This window comes from Gobius niger (genome assembly GCF_951799975.1).
Source record: "Gobius niger genome assembly, chromosome: 9".
NCBI classification, from domain to species: domain Eukaryota; kingdom Metazoa; phylum Chordata; class Actinopteri; order Gobiiformes; family Gobiidae; genus Gobius; species Gobius niger.
Genome location: NC_136860.1, coordinates 864229 through 882924, shown reverse-complemented (window position 1 = coordinate 882924; position 18696 = coordinate 864229). Strand labels below are relative to the sequence as shown.

General features: G+C 45.2%; 1 protein-coding gene across 1 annotated transcript in view; it reads right to left on the bottom strand.

Annotated features, from left to right (window-relative positions):
- The window catches only part of ptpn4a (protein tyrosine phosphatase non-receptor type 4a), a 60140-nt gene that overhangs the window by 18713 nt on the left and 22731 nt on the right, over positions 1-18696 (bottom strand). The window contains exons 4-12 of the mRNA XM_079563521.1: positions 18341-18383; positions 17997-18075; positions 14357-14401; positions 14207-14259; positions 13268-13388; positions 11793-11969; positions 11063-11126; positions 1496-1668; positions 1197-1265 (exon numbers count right to left, since the gene is read on the bottom strand). Coding sequence (XP_079419647.1) covers positions 1197-1265; positions 1496-1668; positions 11063-11126; positions 11793-11969; positions 13268-13388; positions 14207-14259; positions 14357-14401; positions 17997-18075; positions 18341-18383 — 824 coding nt within the window. The remainder of the gene's footprint in view (positions 1-1196; positions 1266-1495; positions 1669-11062; positions 11127-11792; positions 11970-13267; positions 13389-14206; positions 14260-14356; positions 14402-17996; positions 18076-18340; positions 18384-18696) is intronic.

The following is an 18696-nucleotide window of genomic DNA, read 5'->3' as shown; positions in this document are numbered from 1 at the left end:
AGAACATCTAATATTACACACATGAACCATCCTGAGGAGAACATCTCATATTACACACATGAACCATCCTGAGGAGAACATCTCATATTACACACATGAACCATCCTGAGGAGAACATCTCATATTACACACATGAAACATCCTGAGGAGAACTTTAAAGAGGGGGTGTTCTGCTTTAAAGAGGGGGTGTTCTGCTTTAAAGAGGGGGTGTTCTGCTTTAAAGAGGGGGTGTTCTGCTTTAAAGAGGGGGTGTTCTGCTTTAAAGAGGGGGTGTTCTGCTTTAAAGAGGGGGTGTTCTGCTTTTGTCAGTCCTATAGCACCAGTCTATATCTCACTACAGTGATGACAAACCTTCTGTCGGTCTGTAAATGCAGTAAATTAGAATAACTGCCTTGTATAAAATGTCTCTCTCAAAATGGCTGTAGTGAATGTCTTGAAATAGGCCTCTGTCTCTTTAAGAACCTCTGAGCCTTTAGACACGCCCCCTCCACACGCTGTCTGTGGCATCAGTGGGGAGGGGGTTCTGCTGAGGAGCAGTGGTCGGTTACTCGGCTGGTGACCAAAGCTCGGAGGCGTCTCCAGGAGGTGGGGGCGTTCCTAGGAGGACTCAGGCAAACCTATCCCTAAAATGGCCGCCATCAGAGTTTTTACAGATTACTCAGAAATACGTGAATGTGCCAAGACAACACTTCAGCCATGTTTTTAATGAGGGAGTGACAGAATAACATGATGGAAAGCTGGAAAAAGTCTCTTTTGCAGAATACCCCCCCTTTAAGATCTAGGTTTTGATGCCGTTGGTCCAGGAACATAAAGGACTTTGTTTCAGCTCAAATTAATGATTGTTTTTTGCACAATCTTCTCCCCATTTTCCCCGACTTAGTTTTACGTATTATTTTTTTCATATCTTTGCCCCAGTGTTTTATGTTGTGGTTGTCTTTTTTTTTTCAATTTTATTTCCTCATTTATGCCATTTTCCCCCCCAATTTATCCTTTTTCTTTTCACACAATTTTCCTTTATTTTTGCCCAACGTTTGCCAATTATTATTTTCCCCCCAATTTATTCCCAACTTTTCCCACGTCTTGACATTGGAGATGAACCTATTATGAGGAAAACTTGAATAAAGGAAAGATTATTTAGTTGGGACATTAATCTTCCATCAGATTGACATTTGTGGACTGAGAGCGTGAGGACTGACCTGGCGAACACTCGGTCCTTGATGCCCTTCTCTTTCCCATACTGCACCGACTGCACCTCCGTACGACCACTGGGGGCGCCAGAGACACGAGTCAGAGACAGGAAGCAGGTTAAAGAACGGAGACGCTGCAGGTCCAGGAGATTCATCCAGGAAGTGATTCATTAAAACCAAACCTGGATCTGAACGTACAATGACCACACGGACCTCCTCATGTTTCCCTGTTTCTCCTGCAGCGTCTCCTCTAAAGAGCATCAGAGCTTGTAGGTCCAACAGTAAAGTAGTCGTTGTAGTAATTGTACCAGTATCTGAACTTGGATCCCAGGGTGAAGTAGTGGCTGAAGAAGTTCTTCTGCGGCGGTAGGGGGCGCTCCAGTCTGAAGAAGGTGTGGTGCTCCACGCAGGACTTCCACAGGTTCTTACAGGCGCGATAGTTCCCCATGTGGAAGCCCAGCAGCGTCTCCCGAGACTCCGCCTGCAGAGACACAAACATCTCACGTTAAACAGGTCATCACACTGGGAGAACTGAGAAGATCAGGAGGTCATCACACTGGGAGAACTGAGAAGATCAGGAGGTCGTCACACTGGGAAAACTGAGAAGATCAGGAGGTCATCACACTGGGAAAACTGAGAAGATCAGGAGGTCATCACACTGGGAGAACTGAGAAGATCAGGAGGTCGTCACACTGGGAAAACTGAGAAGATCAGGAGGTCATCACACTGGGAAAACTGTGAAGATCAGGAGGTCATCACACTGGGAAAACTGAGAAGATCAGGAGGTCATCACACTGGGAGAACTGAGAGAAGGTCAGGAGGTCATCACACTGGGAGAACTGAGAAGATCAGGAGGTCATCACACTGGGAAAACTGAGATCAGGAGGTCATCACACTGGGAAAACTGAGAAGATCAGGAGGTCATCACACTGGGAGAACTGAGAAGATCAGGAGGTCATCACACTGGGAGAACTGAGATCAGGAGGTCATCACACTGGGAAAACTGAGAAGATCAGGAGGTCATCACACTGGGAGAACTGAAAAGATCAGGAGGTCATCACACTGGGAGAACTGAGATCAGGAGGTCATCACACTGGGAAAACTGAGATCAGGAGGTCATCACACTGGGAAAACTGAGATCAGGAGGTCATCACACTGGGAAAACTGAGATCAGGAGGTCATCACACTGGGAAAACTGAGAAGATCAGGAGGTCATCACACTGGGAGAACTGAGAGAAGGTCAGGAGGTCATCAGAAAGAAACACGGCTTAAATGGAAGTCAGATACACAGCATGAACCTCCATTCTCCTAAAAACTGAGTATGTGTATCTTAGCAGTGTGAGTGGGGTATTTATCTGTGAGTGTGGGGGTATTTATCTGTGAGTGTGGGGTATTTATCTGTGAGTGTGGGGTATTTATCTGTGAGTGTGGGGTATTTATCTGTGAGTGTGGGGTATTTATCTGTGAGTGTGGGGTATTTATCTGTGAGTGTGGGGTATTTATCTGTGAGTGTGTGGGTATTTATCTGTGAGTGTGGGGTATTTATCTGTGAGTGTGGGGTATTTATCTGTGAGTGTGGGGTATTTATCTGTGAGTGTGGGGGTATTTATCTGTGAGTGTGGGGGTATTTATCTGTGAGTGTGTGGTATTTATCTGTGAGTGAGGGTATTTATCTGTGAGTGTGGTATTTATCTGTGAGTGTGGGATATTTATCTGTGAGTGTGGGTATTTATCTGTGAGTGTGGGTATTTATCTGTGAGTGTGGGTATTTATCTGTGAGTGTGGGGTATTTATCTGTGAGTGTGGGGTATTTATCTGTGAGTGTGGGGTATTTATCTGTGAGTGTGGGGTATTTATCTGTGAGTGGGGTATTTATCTGTGAGTGGGGTATTTATCTGTGAGTGTGGGGTATTTATCTGTGAGTGTGGGGTATTTATCTGTGAGTGTGGGGTATTTATCTGTGAGTGTGGGGTATTCATCTGTGAGTGTGGGGTATTTATCTGTGAGTGTGGGGGGTATTTATCTGTGAGTGTGGGGGTATTTATCTGTGAGTGTGGGGTATTTATCTGTGAGTGTGGGGTATTTATCTGTGAAAGTGGGGGCATTTATCTGTGAGTGTGGGTATTTATCTGTGAGTGTGTGGGTATTTATCTGTGAGTGTGGGGTATTTATCTGTGAGTGTGGGGGTATTTATCTGTGAGTGTGGGGTATTTATCTGTGAGTGTGGGGTATTTATCTGTAAGTGGGGTATATATCTGTGAGTGGGGGTATTTATCTGTGAGTGTGGGGTATTTATCTGTGAGTGTGGGGTGTTTATCTGTGAGTGTGGGGTATTTGTGAGTGGGGTATTTATCTGAGTGTGTATTTATCTGTGAGTGTGGGGTATTTATCTGTGAGTGTGGGGTGTTTATCTGTGAGTGTGGGGTATTTATCTGTGAGTGTGGGGTATTTATCTGTGAGTGGAGGTATTTATCTGTGAGTGTGGGGTATTTATCTGTGAGTGTGGGGTATTTATCTGTGAGTGTGGGGTATTTATCTGTGAGTGTGGGGTATTTATCTGTGAGTGTGGGGTATTTATCTGTGAGTGTGGGGTATTTATCTGTGAGTGTAGGGTATTTATCTGTGAGTGTGTGGTATTTATCTGTGAGTGGGGGTATTTATCTGTGAGTGTGGGGGTATTTATCTGTGAGTGTGGGGGTATTTATCTGTGAGTGTGGGGGTATTTATCTGTGAGTGTGGGGTATTTATCTGAGTGTGGGGGTATTTATCTGTGAGTGTGGGGTATTTATCTGTGAGTGGGGGTATTTATCTGTGAGTGTGGGGTATTTATCTGTGAGTGTGGGGTGTTTATCTGTGAGTGTGGGGGTATTTATCTGTGAGTGTGGGGTATTTATCTGTGAGTGGGGGTATTTATCTGTGAGTGTGGGGTATTTATCTGTGAGTGTGGGGTATTTATCTGTGAGTGTGGGGTATTTATCTGAGTGTGGGGTATTTATCTGTGAGTGTGGGGTATTTATCTGTGAGTGGGGTATTTATCTGTGAGTGGGGTATTTATCTGTGAGTGTGGGGGTATTTATCTGTGAGTGTGAGGGTATTTATCTGTGAGTGTGGGGTATTTATCTGTGAGTGTGGGGTATTTATCTGTGAGTGTGGGGTATTTATCTGTGAGTGTGGGGTGTTTATCTGTGAGTGTGGGGTATTTATCTGTGAGTGGGGGTATTTATCTGTGAGTGTGAGGGTATTTATCTGAGAGTGTGGGGGTATTTATCTGAGTGTGGGGTATTTATCTGTGAGTGGGGTATTTATCTGTGAGTGTGGGGTATTTATCTGTGAGTGTGGGGTATTTATCTGTGAGTGTGGGGTATTTATCTGTGAGTGTGGGGTATTTATCTGTGAGTGTGGGGTATTTATCTGTGAGTGTGGGGTATTTATCTGTGAGTGTGGGGTATTTATCTGTGAGTGTGGGGTATTTATCTGTGAGTGTGGGGTATTTATCTGTGAGTGGGGGGTATTTATCTGTGAGTGGGGGGTATTTATCTGTGAGTGTGGGGTGTTTATCTGTGAGTGTGGGGTATTTATCTGTGAGTGTGGTATTTATCTGTGAGTGTGGGTATTTATCTGTGAGTGTGGGGTATTTATCTGTGAGTGTGGGGTATTTATCTGTGAGTGTGGGGTATTTATCTGTGAGTGTGGGGTATTTATCTGTGAGTGTGGGGTATTTATCTGTGAGTGTGGGGTATTTATCTGTGAGTGTGGGGTATTTATCTGTGAGTGTGGGGTATTTATCTGTGAGTGTGGGGTATTTATCTGTGAGTGTGGGGGTATTTATCTGTGAGTGTGGGGGTATTTATCTGTGAGTGTGGGGGTATTTATCTGTGAGTGTGGGGGTATTTATCTGAGAGTGTGGGGTATTTATCTGAGTGTGGGGGTATTTATCTGTGAGTGTGGGGTATTTATCTGTGAGTGTGGGTATTTATCTGTGAGTGTGGGGTATTTATCTGTGAGTGTGGGGTGTTTATCTGTGAGTGTGGGGGTATTTATCTGAGAGTGTGGGGTATTTATCTGAGTGTGGGGGTATTTATCTGTGAGTGGGGGTATTTATCTGTGAGTGTGGGGTATTTATCTGTGAGTGTGGGTATTTATCTGTGAGTGTGGGGTATTTATCTGTGAGTGTGGGGTGTTTATCTGTGAGTGTGGGGTATTCATCTGTGAGTGTGGGGTATTCATCTGTGAGTGTGGGGTATTCATCTGTGAGTGTGGGGTATTTATCTGTGAGTGTGGGGTATTTATCTGTGAGTGTGGGTATTTATCTGTGAGTGTGGGTATTTATCTGTGAGTGTGGGGTATTTATCTGTGAGTGTGGGTATTTATCTGTGAGTGTGGGTATTTATCTGTGAGTGTGGGTATTTATCTGTGAGTGTGGGGTATTTATCTGTGAGTGTGGGGTATTTATCTGTGAGTGTGGGGGTATTTATCTGTGAGTGTGAGGGTATTTATCTGTGGGTGTGGGGTATTTATCTGTGAGTGGGGGTATTTATCTGTGAGTGGGGGTATTTATCTGTGAGTGGGGGGTATTTATCTGTGAGTGGGGGGTATTTATCTGTGAGTGTGGGGTATTTATCTGTGAGTGGGGGTATTTATCTGAGTGTGGGGTATTTATCTGAGTGTGGGGTATTTATCTGTGAGTGTGGGGTATTTATCTGTGAGTGTGGGGTATTTATCTGTGAGTGTGGGGTATTTATCTGTGAGTGAGGGGTATTTATCTGTGAGTGGGGGTATTTATCTGAGTGTGGGGTATTTATCTGAGTGTGGGGTATTTATCTGTGAGTGTGGGGGTATTTATCTGTGAGTGGGGGGTATTTATCTGTGAGTGTGGGGTATTTATCTGTGAGTGGGGTATTTATCTGAGTGTGGGGTATTTATCTGTGAGTGGGGTATTTATCTGAGTGAGGGGTATTTATCTGTGAGTGTGGGGTATTTATCTGTGAGTGTGGGGTATTTATCTGTGAGTGGGGGGTATTTATCTGTGAGTGGGGGGTATTTATCTGTGAGTGGGGTATTTATCTGTGAGTGTGGGGTATTTATCTGTGAGTGGGGGGGTATTTATCTGTGAGTGGGGGGGTATTTATCTGTGAGTGTGAGGGTATTTATCTGTGTGTGGGGGTATTTATCTGAGTGTGGGGTATTTATCTGTGAGTGTGGGGGTATTTATCTGTGAGTGTGAGGGTATTTATCTGTGAGTGTGGGGTATTTATCTGAGAGTGTGGGGTATTTATCTGTGAGTGTGGTATTTATCTGTGAGTGTGGGGTATTTATCTGTGAGTGTGGGGTATTTATCTGTGAGTGTGGGGTATTTATCTGTGAGTGTGGGGTATTTATCTGTGAGTGTGGGGTATTTATCTGTGAGTGTGGGGTATTTATCTGTGAGTGTGGGGTATTTATCTGTGAGTGTGGGGTATTTATCTGTGAGTGTGGGGTATTTATCTGTGAGTGTGGGGTATTTATCTGTGAGTGTGGGGTATTTATCTGTGAGTGTGGGGTATTTATCTGTGAGTGTGGGGTATTTATCTGTGAGTGTGGGGTATTTATCTGTGAGTGTGGGGTATTTATCTGTGAGTGTGGGGTATTTATCTGTGAGTGTGGGGTATTTATCTGTGAGTGTGGGGTATTTATCTGTGAGTGTGGGGTATTCATCTGTGAGTGTGGGGTATTCATCTGTGAGTGTGGGGTATTCATCTGTGAGTGTGGGGTATTTATCTGTGAGTGTGGGGTATTTATCTGTGAGTGTGGGTATTTATCTGTGAGTGTGGGTATTTATCTGTGAGTGTGGGGTATTTATCTGTGAGTGTGGGTATTTATCTGTGAGTGTGGGTATTTATCTGTGAGTGTGGGTATTTATCTGTGAGTGGGGGGTATTTATCTGTGAGTGTGGGGTATTTATCTGTGAGTGTGGGGGTATTTATCTGTGAGTGTGAGGGTATTTATCTGTGGGTGTGGGGTATTTATCTGTGAGTGGGGGTATTTATCTGTGAGTGGGGGTATTTATCTGTGAGTGTTGGTATTTATCTGTGAGTGTGGGGTATTTATCTGTGAGTGTGGGGTATTTATCTGTGAGTGGGGGTATTTATCTGTGAGTGGGGGTATTTATCTGTGAGTGGGGGTATTTATCTGAGTGTGGGGTATTTATCTGAGTGTGGGGTATTTATCTGTGAGTGTGGGGTATTTATCTGTGAGTGTGGGGTATTTATCTGTGAGTGTGGGGTATTTATCTGTGAGTGAGGGGTATTTATCTGTGAGTGAGGGGTATTTATCTGTGAGTGGGGGTATTTATCTGAGTGTGGGGTATTTATCTGAGTGTGGGGTATTTATCTGTGAGTGTGGGGGTATTTATCTGTGAGTGTGGGGTATTTATCTGTGAGTGGGGTATTTATCTGAGTGTGGGGTATTTATCTGTGAGTGGGGTATTTATCTGAGTGAGGGGTATTTATCTGTGAGTGTGGGGTATTTATCTGTGAGTGTGGGGTATTTATCTGTGAGTGGGGGGTATTTATCTGTGAGTGGGGGGTATTTATCTGTGAGTGTGGGGTATTTATCTGTGAGTGTGGGGTATTTATCTGTGAGTGTGGGGTATTTATCTGTGAGTGTGGGGTATTTATCTGTGAGTGTGGGGTATTTATCTGTGAGTGTGGGGTATTTATCTGTGAGTGTGGGGTATTCATCTGTGAGTGTGGGGTATTTATCTGTGAGTGGGGGTATTTATCTGTGAGTGGGGGTATTTATCTGTGAGTGGGGGTATTTATCTGTGAGTGGGGGTATTTATCTGTGAGTGGGGTATTTATCTGTGAGTGGGGGTATTTATCTGTGAGTGGGGGTATTTATCTGTGAGTGTGGGGTATTTATCTGAGTGTGGGGTATTTATCTGTGAGTGTGGGGTATTTATCTGTGAGTGTGGGGGTATTTATCTGTGAGTGTGGGGTATTTATCTGTGAGTGTGGGGTATTTATCTGAGGGGGGTATTTATCTGTGAGTGTGGGGTATTTATCTGTGAGTGTGGGGGTATTTATCTGAGTGTGGGGTATTTATCTGTGAGTGTGGGGTATTTATCTGTGAGTGTGGGGTATTTATCTGTGAGTGGGGGTATTTATCTGTGAGTGTGGGGTATTTATCTGTGAGTGGGGGTATTTATCTGTGAGTGGGGGTATTTATCTGTGAGTGGGGGTATTTATCTGTGAGTGGGGGTATTTATCTGTGAGTGTGGGGTATTTATCTGTGAGTGGGGGTATTTATCTGTGAGTGGGGTATTTATCTGTGAGTGGGGGTATTTATCTGTGAGTGTGGGGTATTTATCTGTGAGTGGGGGTATTTATCTGTGAGTGGGGGTATTTATCTGTGAGTGGGGTATTTATCTGTGAGTGGGGGTATTTATCTGTGAGTGGGGTATTTATCTGTGAGTGTGGGGTATTTATCTGTGAGTGGGGTATTTATCTGTGAGTGTGGGGTATTTATCTGTGAGTGTGGGGTATTTATCTGTGAGTGTGGGGTATTTATCTGTGAGTGTGGGGTATTTATCTGTGAGTGTGGTTATTTATCTGTGAGTGTGGTTATTTATCTGTGAGTGTGGTATTTATCTGTGAGTGTGGGGGTATTTATCTGTGAGTGGGGTATTTATCTGTGAGTGTGGGGTATTTATCTGTGAGTGGGGTATTTATCTGTGAGTGTGGGGTATTTATCTGTGAGTGTGGGGTATTTATCTGTGAGTGGGGGTATTTATCTGTGAGTGTGGGGTATTTATCTGTGAGTGGGGTATTTATCTGTGAGTGGGGGGTATTTATCTGTGAGTGGGGGGTATTTATCTGTGAGTGTGGGGTATTTATCTGTGAGTGTGGGGTATTTATCTGTGAGTGGGGGTATTTATCTGTGAGTGTGGGGTATTTATCTGTGAGTGTGGGGTATTTATCTGTGAGTGGGGGGTATTTATCTGTGAGTGTGGGGTATTTATCTGTGAGTGTGGGGTATTTATCTGAGGGGGGTATTTATCTGTGAGTGTGGGGTATTTATCTGTGAGTGTGGGGGTATTTATCTGAGTGTGGGGTATTTATCTGAGGGGGGTATTTATCTGTGAGTGGGGGGTATTTATCTGTGAGTGTGGGGTATTTATCTGTGAGTGTGGGGTATTTATCTGTGAGTGGGGGTATTTATCTGTGAGTGTGGGGTATTTATCTGTGAGTGTGGGGTATTTATCTGTGAGTGTGGGGTATTTATCTGAGGGGGGTATTTATCTGTGAGTGTGGGGTATTTATCTGTGAGTGTGGGGTATTTATCTGTGAGTGTGGGGTATTTATCTGTGAGTGTGGGTATTTATCTGTGAGTGTGGGGTATTTATCTGTGAGTGTGGGGGTATTTATCTGAGTGTGGGGTATTTATCTGTGAGTGTGGGGTATTTATCTGTGAGTGGGGGTATTTATCTGTGAGTGGGGGTATTTATCTGTGAGTGGGGGTATTTATCTGTGAGTGGGGGTATTTATCTGTGAGTGGGGTATTTATCTGTGAGTGGGGGTATTTATCTGTGAGTGTGGGGTATTTATCTGTGAGTGGGGTATTTATCTGTGAGTGTGGTATTTATCTGTGAGTGTGGGGTATTTATCTGTGAGTGTGTGGTATTTATCTGTGAGTGTGGGTATTTATCTGTGAGTGTGGGGTATTTATCTGTGAGTGTGGGGTATTTATCTGTGAGTGGGGGTATTTATCTGTGAGTGTGGGGTATTTATCTGTGAGTGTGGGGTATTTATCTGTGAGTGGGGTATTTATCTGTGAGTGGGGGTATTTATCTGTGAGTGTGGGGTATTTATCTGTGAGTGGGGGTATTTATCTGTGAGTGGGGGTATTTATCTGTGAGTGGGGGTATTTATCTGTGAGTGGGGGTATTTATCTGTGAGTGGGGTATTTATCTGTGAGTGTGGGGTATTTATCTGTGAGTGGGGTATTTATCTGTGAGTGTGGGGTATTTATCTGTGAGTGTGGGGTATTTATCTGTGAGTGGGGGTATTTATCTTTGAGTGTGGGGTATTTATCTTTGAGTGTGGGGTATTTATCTGTGATTGGGGTATTTATCTGTGAGTGTGGGGTATTTATCTGTGAGTGGGGGTATTTATCTGTGAGTGTGGGGTATTTATCTGTGAGTGTGGGGTATTTATCTGTGAGTGGGGGTATTTATCTGTGAGTGTGTGGTATTTATCTGTGAGTGTGGGTATTTATCTGTGAGTGTGGGGTATTTATCTGTGAGTGTGGGGTATTTATCTGTGAGTGGGGGTATTTATCTGTGAGTGTGGGGTATTTATCTGTGAGTGTGGGGTATTTATCTGTGAGTGGGGTATTTATCTGTGAGTGGGGGTATTTATCTGTGAGTGTGGGGTATTTATCTGTGAGTGGGGGTATTTATCTGTGAGTGAGGGTATTTATCTGTGAGTGTGGGGTATTTATCTGTGAGTGTGGGGTATTTATCTGTGAGTGGGGGTATTTATCTGTGAGTGTGGGGTATTTATCTGTGAGTGGGGTATTTATCTGTGAGTGTGGGGTATTTATCTGTGAGTGGGGTATTTATCTGTGAGTGTGGGGTATTTATCTGTGAGTGTGGGGTATTTATCTGTGAGTGGGGGTATTTATCTTTGAGTGTGGGGTATTTATCTGTGAGTGGGGGTATTTATCTGTGAGTGAGGGTATTTATCTGTGAGTGTGGGGTATTTATCTGTGAGTGTGGGGTATTTATCTGTGAGTGGGGGTATTTATCTGTGAGTGTGGGGTATTTATCTGTGAGTGGGGTATTTATCTGTGAGTGGGGTATTTATCTGTGAGTGGGGTATTTGGTTGGGACGTACCGTTTCTTTCCGCAGTTGGATGAAGAACTGTTTACATTTGAAGGAGATCTTCACGATCTTCAACCTGAAACAAACACACGAGTTCATTCAAAGAGGAAAACCTGAGGCTTCAGCCCAGACACAGGAGCAAGTACTTCAACAGGAAGTACTTCAACAGGAAGTACTGAGCAGGGGAAGTACTTCAACAGGAAGTACTGAGCAGGGGAAGTACTTCAACAGGAAGTACTTCAACAGGAAGTACTGACACAAGTATTAGAAGTACTAACAGCAGTAGTAGTCGTAGTAAAGGTACTGACCAGGTGAAGTATTAGAAGCAGTAACAGCAGTAGTAGTGGTAGTAAAAGTACTGACCAGGCGAAGTATTAGAAGTACTAACAGCAGTAGTAGTGGTAGTAAAAGTACTGACCAGGCGAAGTATTAGAAGTACTAACAGCAGTAGTAGTGGTAGTAAAAGTACTGACCAGGCGAAGTATTAGAAGTACTAACAGCAGTAGTAGTGGTAGTAAAAGTACTGACCAGGCGAAGTATTAGAAGTACTAACAGTAGTAGTAGTGGTAGTAAAAGTACTGACTAGGCGAAGTATTAGAAGTACTAACAGTAGTGGTAGTAAAAGTACTGACCAGGCGAAGTATTAGAAGTACTAACAGTAGTAGTAGTGGTAGTAAAAGTACTGACCAGGCGAAGTATTAGAAGTACTAACAGCAGTAGTAGTGGTAGTAAAAGTACTGACCAGGCGAAGTAGTTGATCCGGACTCGGTTCTTGAACACCAGGATTCCCACAGACTGGACTCCCAGCAGGATCTCGGTCTGACTCTGGTCTCGGGCCCAGTGCAGCTCCACCCCATACAGGTCCAGGGTCCGGGCCGTGTTCAGGTACTGGAACTCCGCCTGGGCCGGGGTCAGGCCGCTGAGGAGGACAAGTACACAAGTACTATTACTACTACACATGTACTCATACTACTACAGTACTGGAACTCCGCCTGGGCCGGGGTCAGGCCGCTGAGGAGTACACGTATACAAGTACTATTACTACTACACATGTACTCATACTACTACAGTACTGGAACTCAGCCTGGGCCGGGGTCAGGCCGCTGAGGAGTACAAGTACACAAGTACTATTACTACTACACATGTACTCATACTACTACAGTACTGGAACTCAGCCTGGGCCCGGGTCAGTCCGCTGAGGAGGTACATGTACTGTTAGTACTACTACAGTACTGGAGTCAGGCCGCTGAGGAGTACAAGTACTGTTAGTACTACTACAGTACTGGAACACTTTACGACTCAGGTTCCTACAGTAGTTCCTTCGCCCGGATCCACTTTGGGACCTTTGTGCTGATCGTCCCACGAGTTCAGACCAAACTTCAACATCGTCCAGGAGCCGGACCCGGACCTGGAGCCGGACCTGGAGCCGGACCTGGAGCCGGACCTGGAGCCGGACCTGGAGCCGGACCAGGAGCCGGACCAGGAGCCGGACCTGGAGCCGGACCTGGAGCCGGACCAGGAGCCGGACCAGGAGCCGGACCTGGAGCCGGACCAGGAGCCGGACCAGGAGCCGGACCTGGAGCCGGACCTGGAGCCGGACCAGGAGCCGGACCTGGAGCCGGACCTGGAGCCGGACCAGGAGCCGGACCTGGAGCCGGACCAGGAGCCGGACCTGGAGCCGGACCTGGAGCCGGACCAGGAGCCGGACCTGGAGCCGGACCAGGAGCCGGACCTGGAGCCGGACCTGGAGCCGGACCAGGAGCCGGACCTGGAGCCGGACCTGGAGCCGGACCTGGAGCCGGACCAGGAGCCGGACCAGGAGCCGGACCTGGAGCCGGACCTGGAGCCGGACCCGGACCCAGAGCCGGACCCGGAGCCGGAGCCGGACCCGGAGCCGGACCCGGAGCCGGACCCAGAGCCGGACCCAGAGCGGTGCTGCCTGACCGGGATCACAGACCGCGCTCCTCCAAACATTAAAGATGGCGGCCGGCGCCTGTCAGGTTCCTCGTTCCTCGGGAAGAGACTTCCTGCTGCTTGTTCCTGCGTCGTGTCCAGCTTTTCTCTAATTGGTTGATCCCGTCTGTCAATCACGCCCACCGGAAACCCCTGAGGCCCCTCCCCCTCCCGGTCCACATCTGCTCTGAGGAGAGGAAGCTGTTCTGTTTGGTCTGAACCCGTGTGGAACAGCGCCCCCTGGAGGCCACCCAGGTCCTGTACCTGTGCTGCTGGTGGTGCTTGGACACCTCCTTGTGGAAGTCCTGTGGAGGGTTGGGGATGAACAGGTACTCGGACAGGTACCCGGCCGGGTGCTCCTCCTCAGAGTAATCGCCCAGTTCAGCTGAAAACACAAAATGAAAATCATCAGGAAAATGGTTGAAAATTGGGGGGGAAATGGCGGGAAAATAATAAAGCAGGAAAACAAGTAAAAATGGGGCAAAAATGTACACATTTAATCGCTAATGCCTGACTTTAGCATTTGTTAGCATGGGTGAACATTTACTTTTGAAACTAATGAAAAACTATAATAAATAATATGTTCCAGTATTTACATGGGGTTTTACCACCGGACACTGAAAGTCTGACACTTTACCTTTGAGTCTGAAAAAAGCTGTTTTTTTCTTAGTTCTTGAAACATTTTCAAACTTTTCACTCAAAGACTTGTTCTTTTGGCTGACGTCATTTCCTGTTTCTTTATTTCAAAATAAAAGCCCTGTTCTTACGGCCCTGATATTTTAAGATTACAAATTGTCGGACAAAAGTTTTAAAAGTATTAATATTCATGAATGAGGCTTATTATTAAGATATTTAATAAACAATTATGCCATGATGTTTCCTTTTGAATAATGATAATACAATATTCAGCAGGTTTATTAGTCATGACATTTAGAGGTTTGAGGTGTGAAAACAGAACTATTTGATTGAAATGGGATAAATATAACACTCGGACACAAACATATCAGGTGAAAAGGGGAGAATAACGAGTCCGTCTTTCCTCTTGGACCTAAACTCTCTGTGTCTCAGGTTCGTGGTGGTCCTGGTTCCCTGAGGTCAGAGGTCACAGGACTTCCTAATCCGAGCGCTGATGATTGTGTGGATGTGCGTTTGTAAAGACAAAGTAAATGTTTTCCAGAGCTGAGATGATTCAGCGTTACTCACACTGGACGGCGTAGGAGGCGAGCAGCGCGGCCGTGTTGTGTGGACAGGGCAGACTGCGGAGAACAGGCAGGTTAGAACAACAACAACAACAACAACAACAACAACAACAACAATAATAAAGATAATAAAGATAATAAGGAGGACACCAACCGGCCGGTCAGAACGTCCTGCTTGATCTGGAGGAAGTACTGGTACCTGAGGACCACACAAACACCACAGATCAAACATGAGGCGTGTTCTCCGCCTGGACAGCAGGGGGCAGCACTCACACCAAACACATACATGACAGAGTTTATCACGGCAGTGACTGATACTGACGTGAACAAACCAGGGAAATAAAGCAAAAAGTTCAATTCATCTTTAGTACAATAAGTATGTTCATTCTGGCAAGTAAAAACAATTAAGGAAAAATAATTATGCTGGAGACTTAGACTTACTCAGACTATAGAATATAATATAGATAACTGATGTAGCTTAAGCTAAATTAATATACAAAATAAAGAAATAAAGTTAAAATCAAGAAATCAACTGGAGGTTCATATAAAACTAATCTAAATGAACAGGGCGCTAAACTTAAACCATGACAAAATAATAATAATCTATGTGCAGATATAAAGTACCCGTGTTCTGTTATAAAACAAAAAATAGTGGGACTGTGTGTATATATATATATATGTGTAGAAACGTATATGTGTGTAATATCTGCTTATACAGGAGGCTGCAAAATTCACACTGCTGACACAAATTAAGACTTTATTATCTTATTTTTTATTTATTTTTATTTTACACTATTGATTTAACTATTTATTTGTTTGTTTTGCCGCTGTTTACTTTGTTTCTGTGTTTCTGCTTAGGGTTAAGAAGAAAAAAAAAGAAAATAAAGAGTAAAAATCCTGAATGTGTTTAAACAGGCTCCAGTCCGGTGGTGAAGGAGCTGCAGGTTCTGGGTTCGAGTCCCACTAAAACTGTGTGAGGCGTCGCAACATGTCTTACTGATTCAGGTTTGAATCTGAAAATATAACGGAAGTTCTTTTGGGGATTTATTTCCACTAAAGCAGAAACATTTCTTAGTGTCGTGTGATCCTTCAGACCCACTCTAAAAAGAGCCTTAAAATAACTGCACATCTTTTTACTCAAATCTTCAGTGGCTTCCGGTCGTTGGTCCGTGACCTCTGACCCCCCGCCTGAACCGAGCGCGTTTTGTCCAGCTCGGTCTCGCACAAAACAAAAGAAACGCTTCCAAGAACGAGAAAGTGAAAAACCACGACTAAAACTCAACACAAACAACAGACCAAACACCACAACAAATTGACGCTCATTTTTGTGGGTCTTAGCTTTCAAATTCAGCTTAAATCTGGCCTACAGGCTTTGAGCTCCAGTCGAGAAGCTTCTAGATTTGGGTAAAGCCGAACAGATTAGATTAAAGGGATATTTCAGGATTTTTGACATAGGGCCTCATCTCCTCGTTATCCAGAGTGTTGCTCATGCAGTTCTTATGTTTGAAGAGTTTCATGGCGCTAGGCTAGTGCAAGGCTAGTGCATGTCTATGGTATCAGCTAGCCTGCATTAAAAACAGTGTGACCCGCTCCACAGAGCACCTGAGGCAAATCACTTCTAACACCAGACTAACCATATAAATGTCTGTGTCCGTAGAGTAATTTAAAAGAACTTATACTTGAACAGCATCAGCTTCGTGGTTGTATAAGCTACGCAGCGGCGGAGTGATCTGCTAGAAAATAGTCCCTCAAAATGAGACCATTCATGTGATGCAGGTCAGTTATATTGCAGACATTTATATGGTTAGTCTGGTGTTAGAAGGGATTTGCCTCAGGTGCTCTGTGGAGCGGGTCACACTGCTTTTAATGCAGGCTAATGCACTAGCCTAGCACTAGCCTAGCACTAGCCTAGCACTAGCCTAGCGCCATGAAACTCTTCAAATATAAAGATCTCCAGAAATCAGCAACACTCTGGATAACTGTGTCAAACATCCTGAAGTCCCTTTAAGTCGGGGTTCAGACGTTAATAATTAAAGTTAAAGCACAGTTTGTGTTTTATTTCCCTGAGATCACGACAATCATTGACAAATCACATAACTGGGTTCGAACTCTGGATCGTTGTTTCCACTTGGCTCCAGAGCATGAGGAGGTAAAACTCCACATCTGTGACCAGGAGGTAAAACTCCACATCTGTGACCAGGAGGTAAAACTCCACATCTGTGACCAGGAGGTAAAACTCCACATCTGTGACCAGTGTGTACTCTGCTATAGGAGGTCAGAGTGAGTACTCACCGTGTGTACTCTGCTATAGGTCAGAGTGAGTACTCACCGCGTGTACTCTGCTATAGGTCAGAGTGAGTACTCACCGCGTGTACTCTGCTATAGGAGGTCAGAGTGAGTACTCACCGCGTGTACTCTGCTATAGGAGATCAGAGTGAGTACTCACCGCGTGTACTCTGCTATAGGAGGTCAGAGTGAGTACTCACCGCGTGTACTCTGCTATAGGAGGTCAGAGTGAGTACTCACCGCGTGTACTCTGCTATAGGAGGTCAGAGTGAGTACTCACCGCGTGTACTCTGCTATAGGAGGTCAGAGTGAGTACTCACCGTGTGTACTCTGCTATAGGAGGTCAGAGTGAGTACTCACCGTGTGTACTCTGCTATAGGAGGTCAGAGTGAGTACTCACCGCGTGTACTCTGCTATAGGAGGTCAGAGTGAGTACTCACCGCGTGTACTCTGCTATAGGTCAGAGTGAGTACTCACCGCGTGTACTCTGCTATAGGAGGTCAGAGTGAGTACTCACCGCGTGTACTCTGCTATAGGAGGTCAGAGTGAGTACTCACCGCGTGTACTCTGCTATAGGAGGTCAGAGTGAGTACTCACCGTGTGTACTCTGCTATAGGAGGTCAGAGTGAGTACTCACCGTGTGTACTCTGCTATAGGAGGTCAGAGTGAGTACTCACCGTGTGTACTCTGCTATAGGAGGTCAGAGTGAGTACTCACCGTGTGTACTCTGCTATAGGAGGTCAGAGTGAGTACTCACCGTGTGTACTCTGCTATAGGAGGTCAGAGTGAGTACTCACCGTGTGTACTCTGCTATAGGAGGTCAGAGTGAGTACTCACCGTGTGTACTCTGCTATAGGAGGTCAGAGAGAGTACTCACCGCGTGTACTCTGCTATAGGTCAGAGTGAGTACTCACCGCGTGTACTCTGCTATAGGAGGTCAGAGTGAGTACTCACCGCGTGTACTCTGCTATAGGTCAGAGTGAGTACTCACCGCGTGTACTCTGCTATAGGAGGTCAGAGAGAGTACTCACCGCGTGTACTCTGCTATAGGTCAGAGTGAGTACTCACCGCGTGTACTCTGCTATAGGAGGTCAGAGTGAGTACTCACCGCGTGTACTCTGCTATAGGAGGTCAGAGTGAGTACTCACCGTGTGTACTCTGCTATAGGAGGTCAGAGTGAGTACTCACCGCGTGTACTCTGCTATAGGAGGTCAGAGTGAGTACTCACCGCGTGTACTCTGCTATAGGAGGTCAGAGTGAGTACTCACCGTGTGTACTCTGCTATAGGAGGTCAGAGTGAGTACTCACCGTGTGTACTCTGCTATAGGAGGTCAGAGTGAGTACTCACCGCGTGTACTCTGCTATAGGAGGTCAGAGTGAGTACTCACCGCGTGTACTCTGCTATAGGAGGTCAGAGTGAGTACTCACCGTGTGTACTCTGCTATAGGAGGTCAGAGTGAGTACTCACCGCGTGTACTCTGCTATAGGAGGTCAGAGTGAGTACTCACCGCGTGTACTCCTCCTGCAGTTTACTGGGCTCACTCACGAAGAACTTGACCCTGAAGCTCAGGTTATGGGGAGACCCTCCTGCAACAACAAACAGAACTGTGGTTCAGGGGTAAAGACTCATGTGTTCAGAGGTGAGGAACATCTGTCAGGAGGAACCAGGAGGAACCAGGAGGAACCAGGAGGAACCAGGTGGAACCAGGAGGAACCAGGAGGAACCAGGAGGAACCAGGTGGAACCAGGTGGAACCAGGAGGAACCAGGAGGAACCAGGAGGATCCAGGAGGAAGTAAAAGTATAAAGTATAAAGTATAAAGTATAAAGTATAAAGTACAGTGGAGACTCACTCTTGAGCTGTTTCCGGATGGGTTTGTTTGGGTCGAGCCACCGCTGTAACAGAAACTCTGCATTAGAGCCGTTATACGTCACACAGTATCATACGAGTACGAGTATTCAGGTACAGTTACTTTGTTTCAGAGTATCTACAGTTACTTTGTTTCAGAGTATCTACAGTTACTTTGTTTCAGAGTATCCACAGTTACTTTGTTTCAGAGTATCTACAGTTACTTTGTTTCAGAGTATCTACAGTTACTTTGTTTCAGAGTATCTACAGTTACTTTGTTTCAGAGTATCTACAGTTACTTTGTTTCAGAGTATCTACAGTTACTTTGTTTCAGAGTATCTACAGTTACTTTGTTTCAGA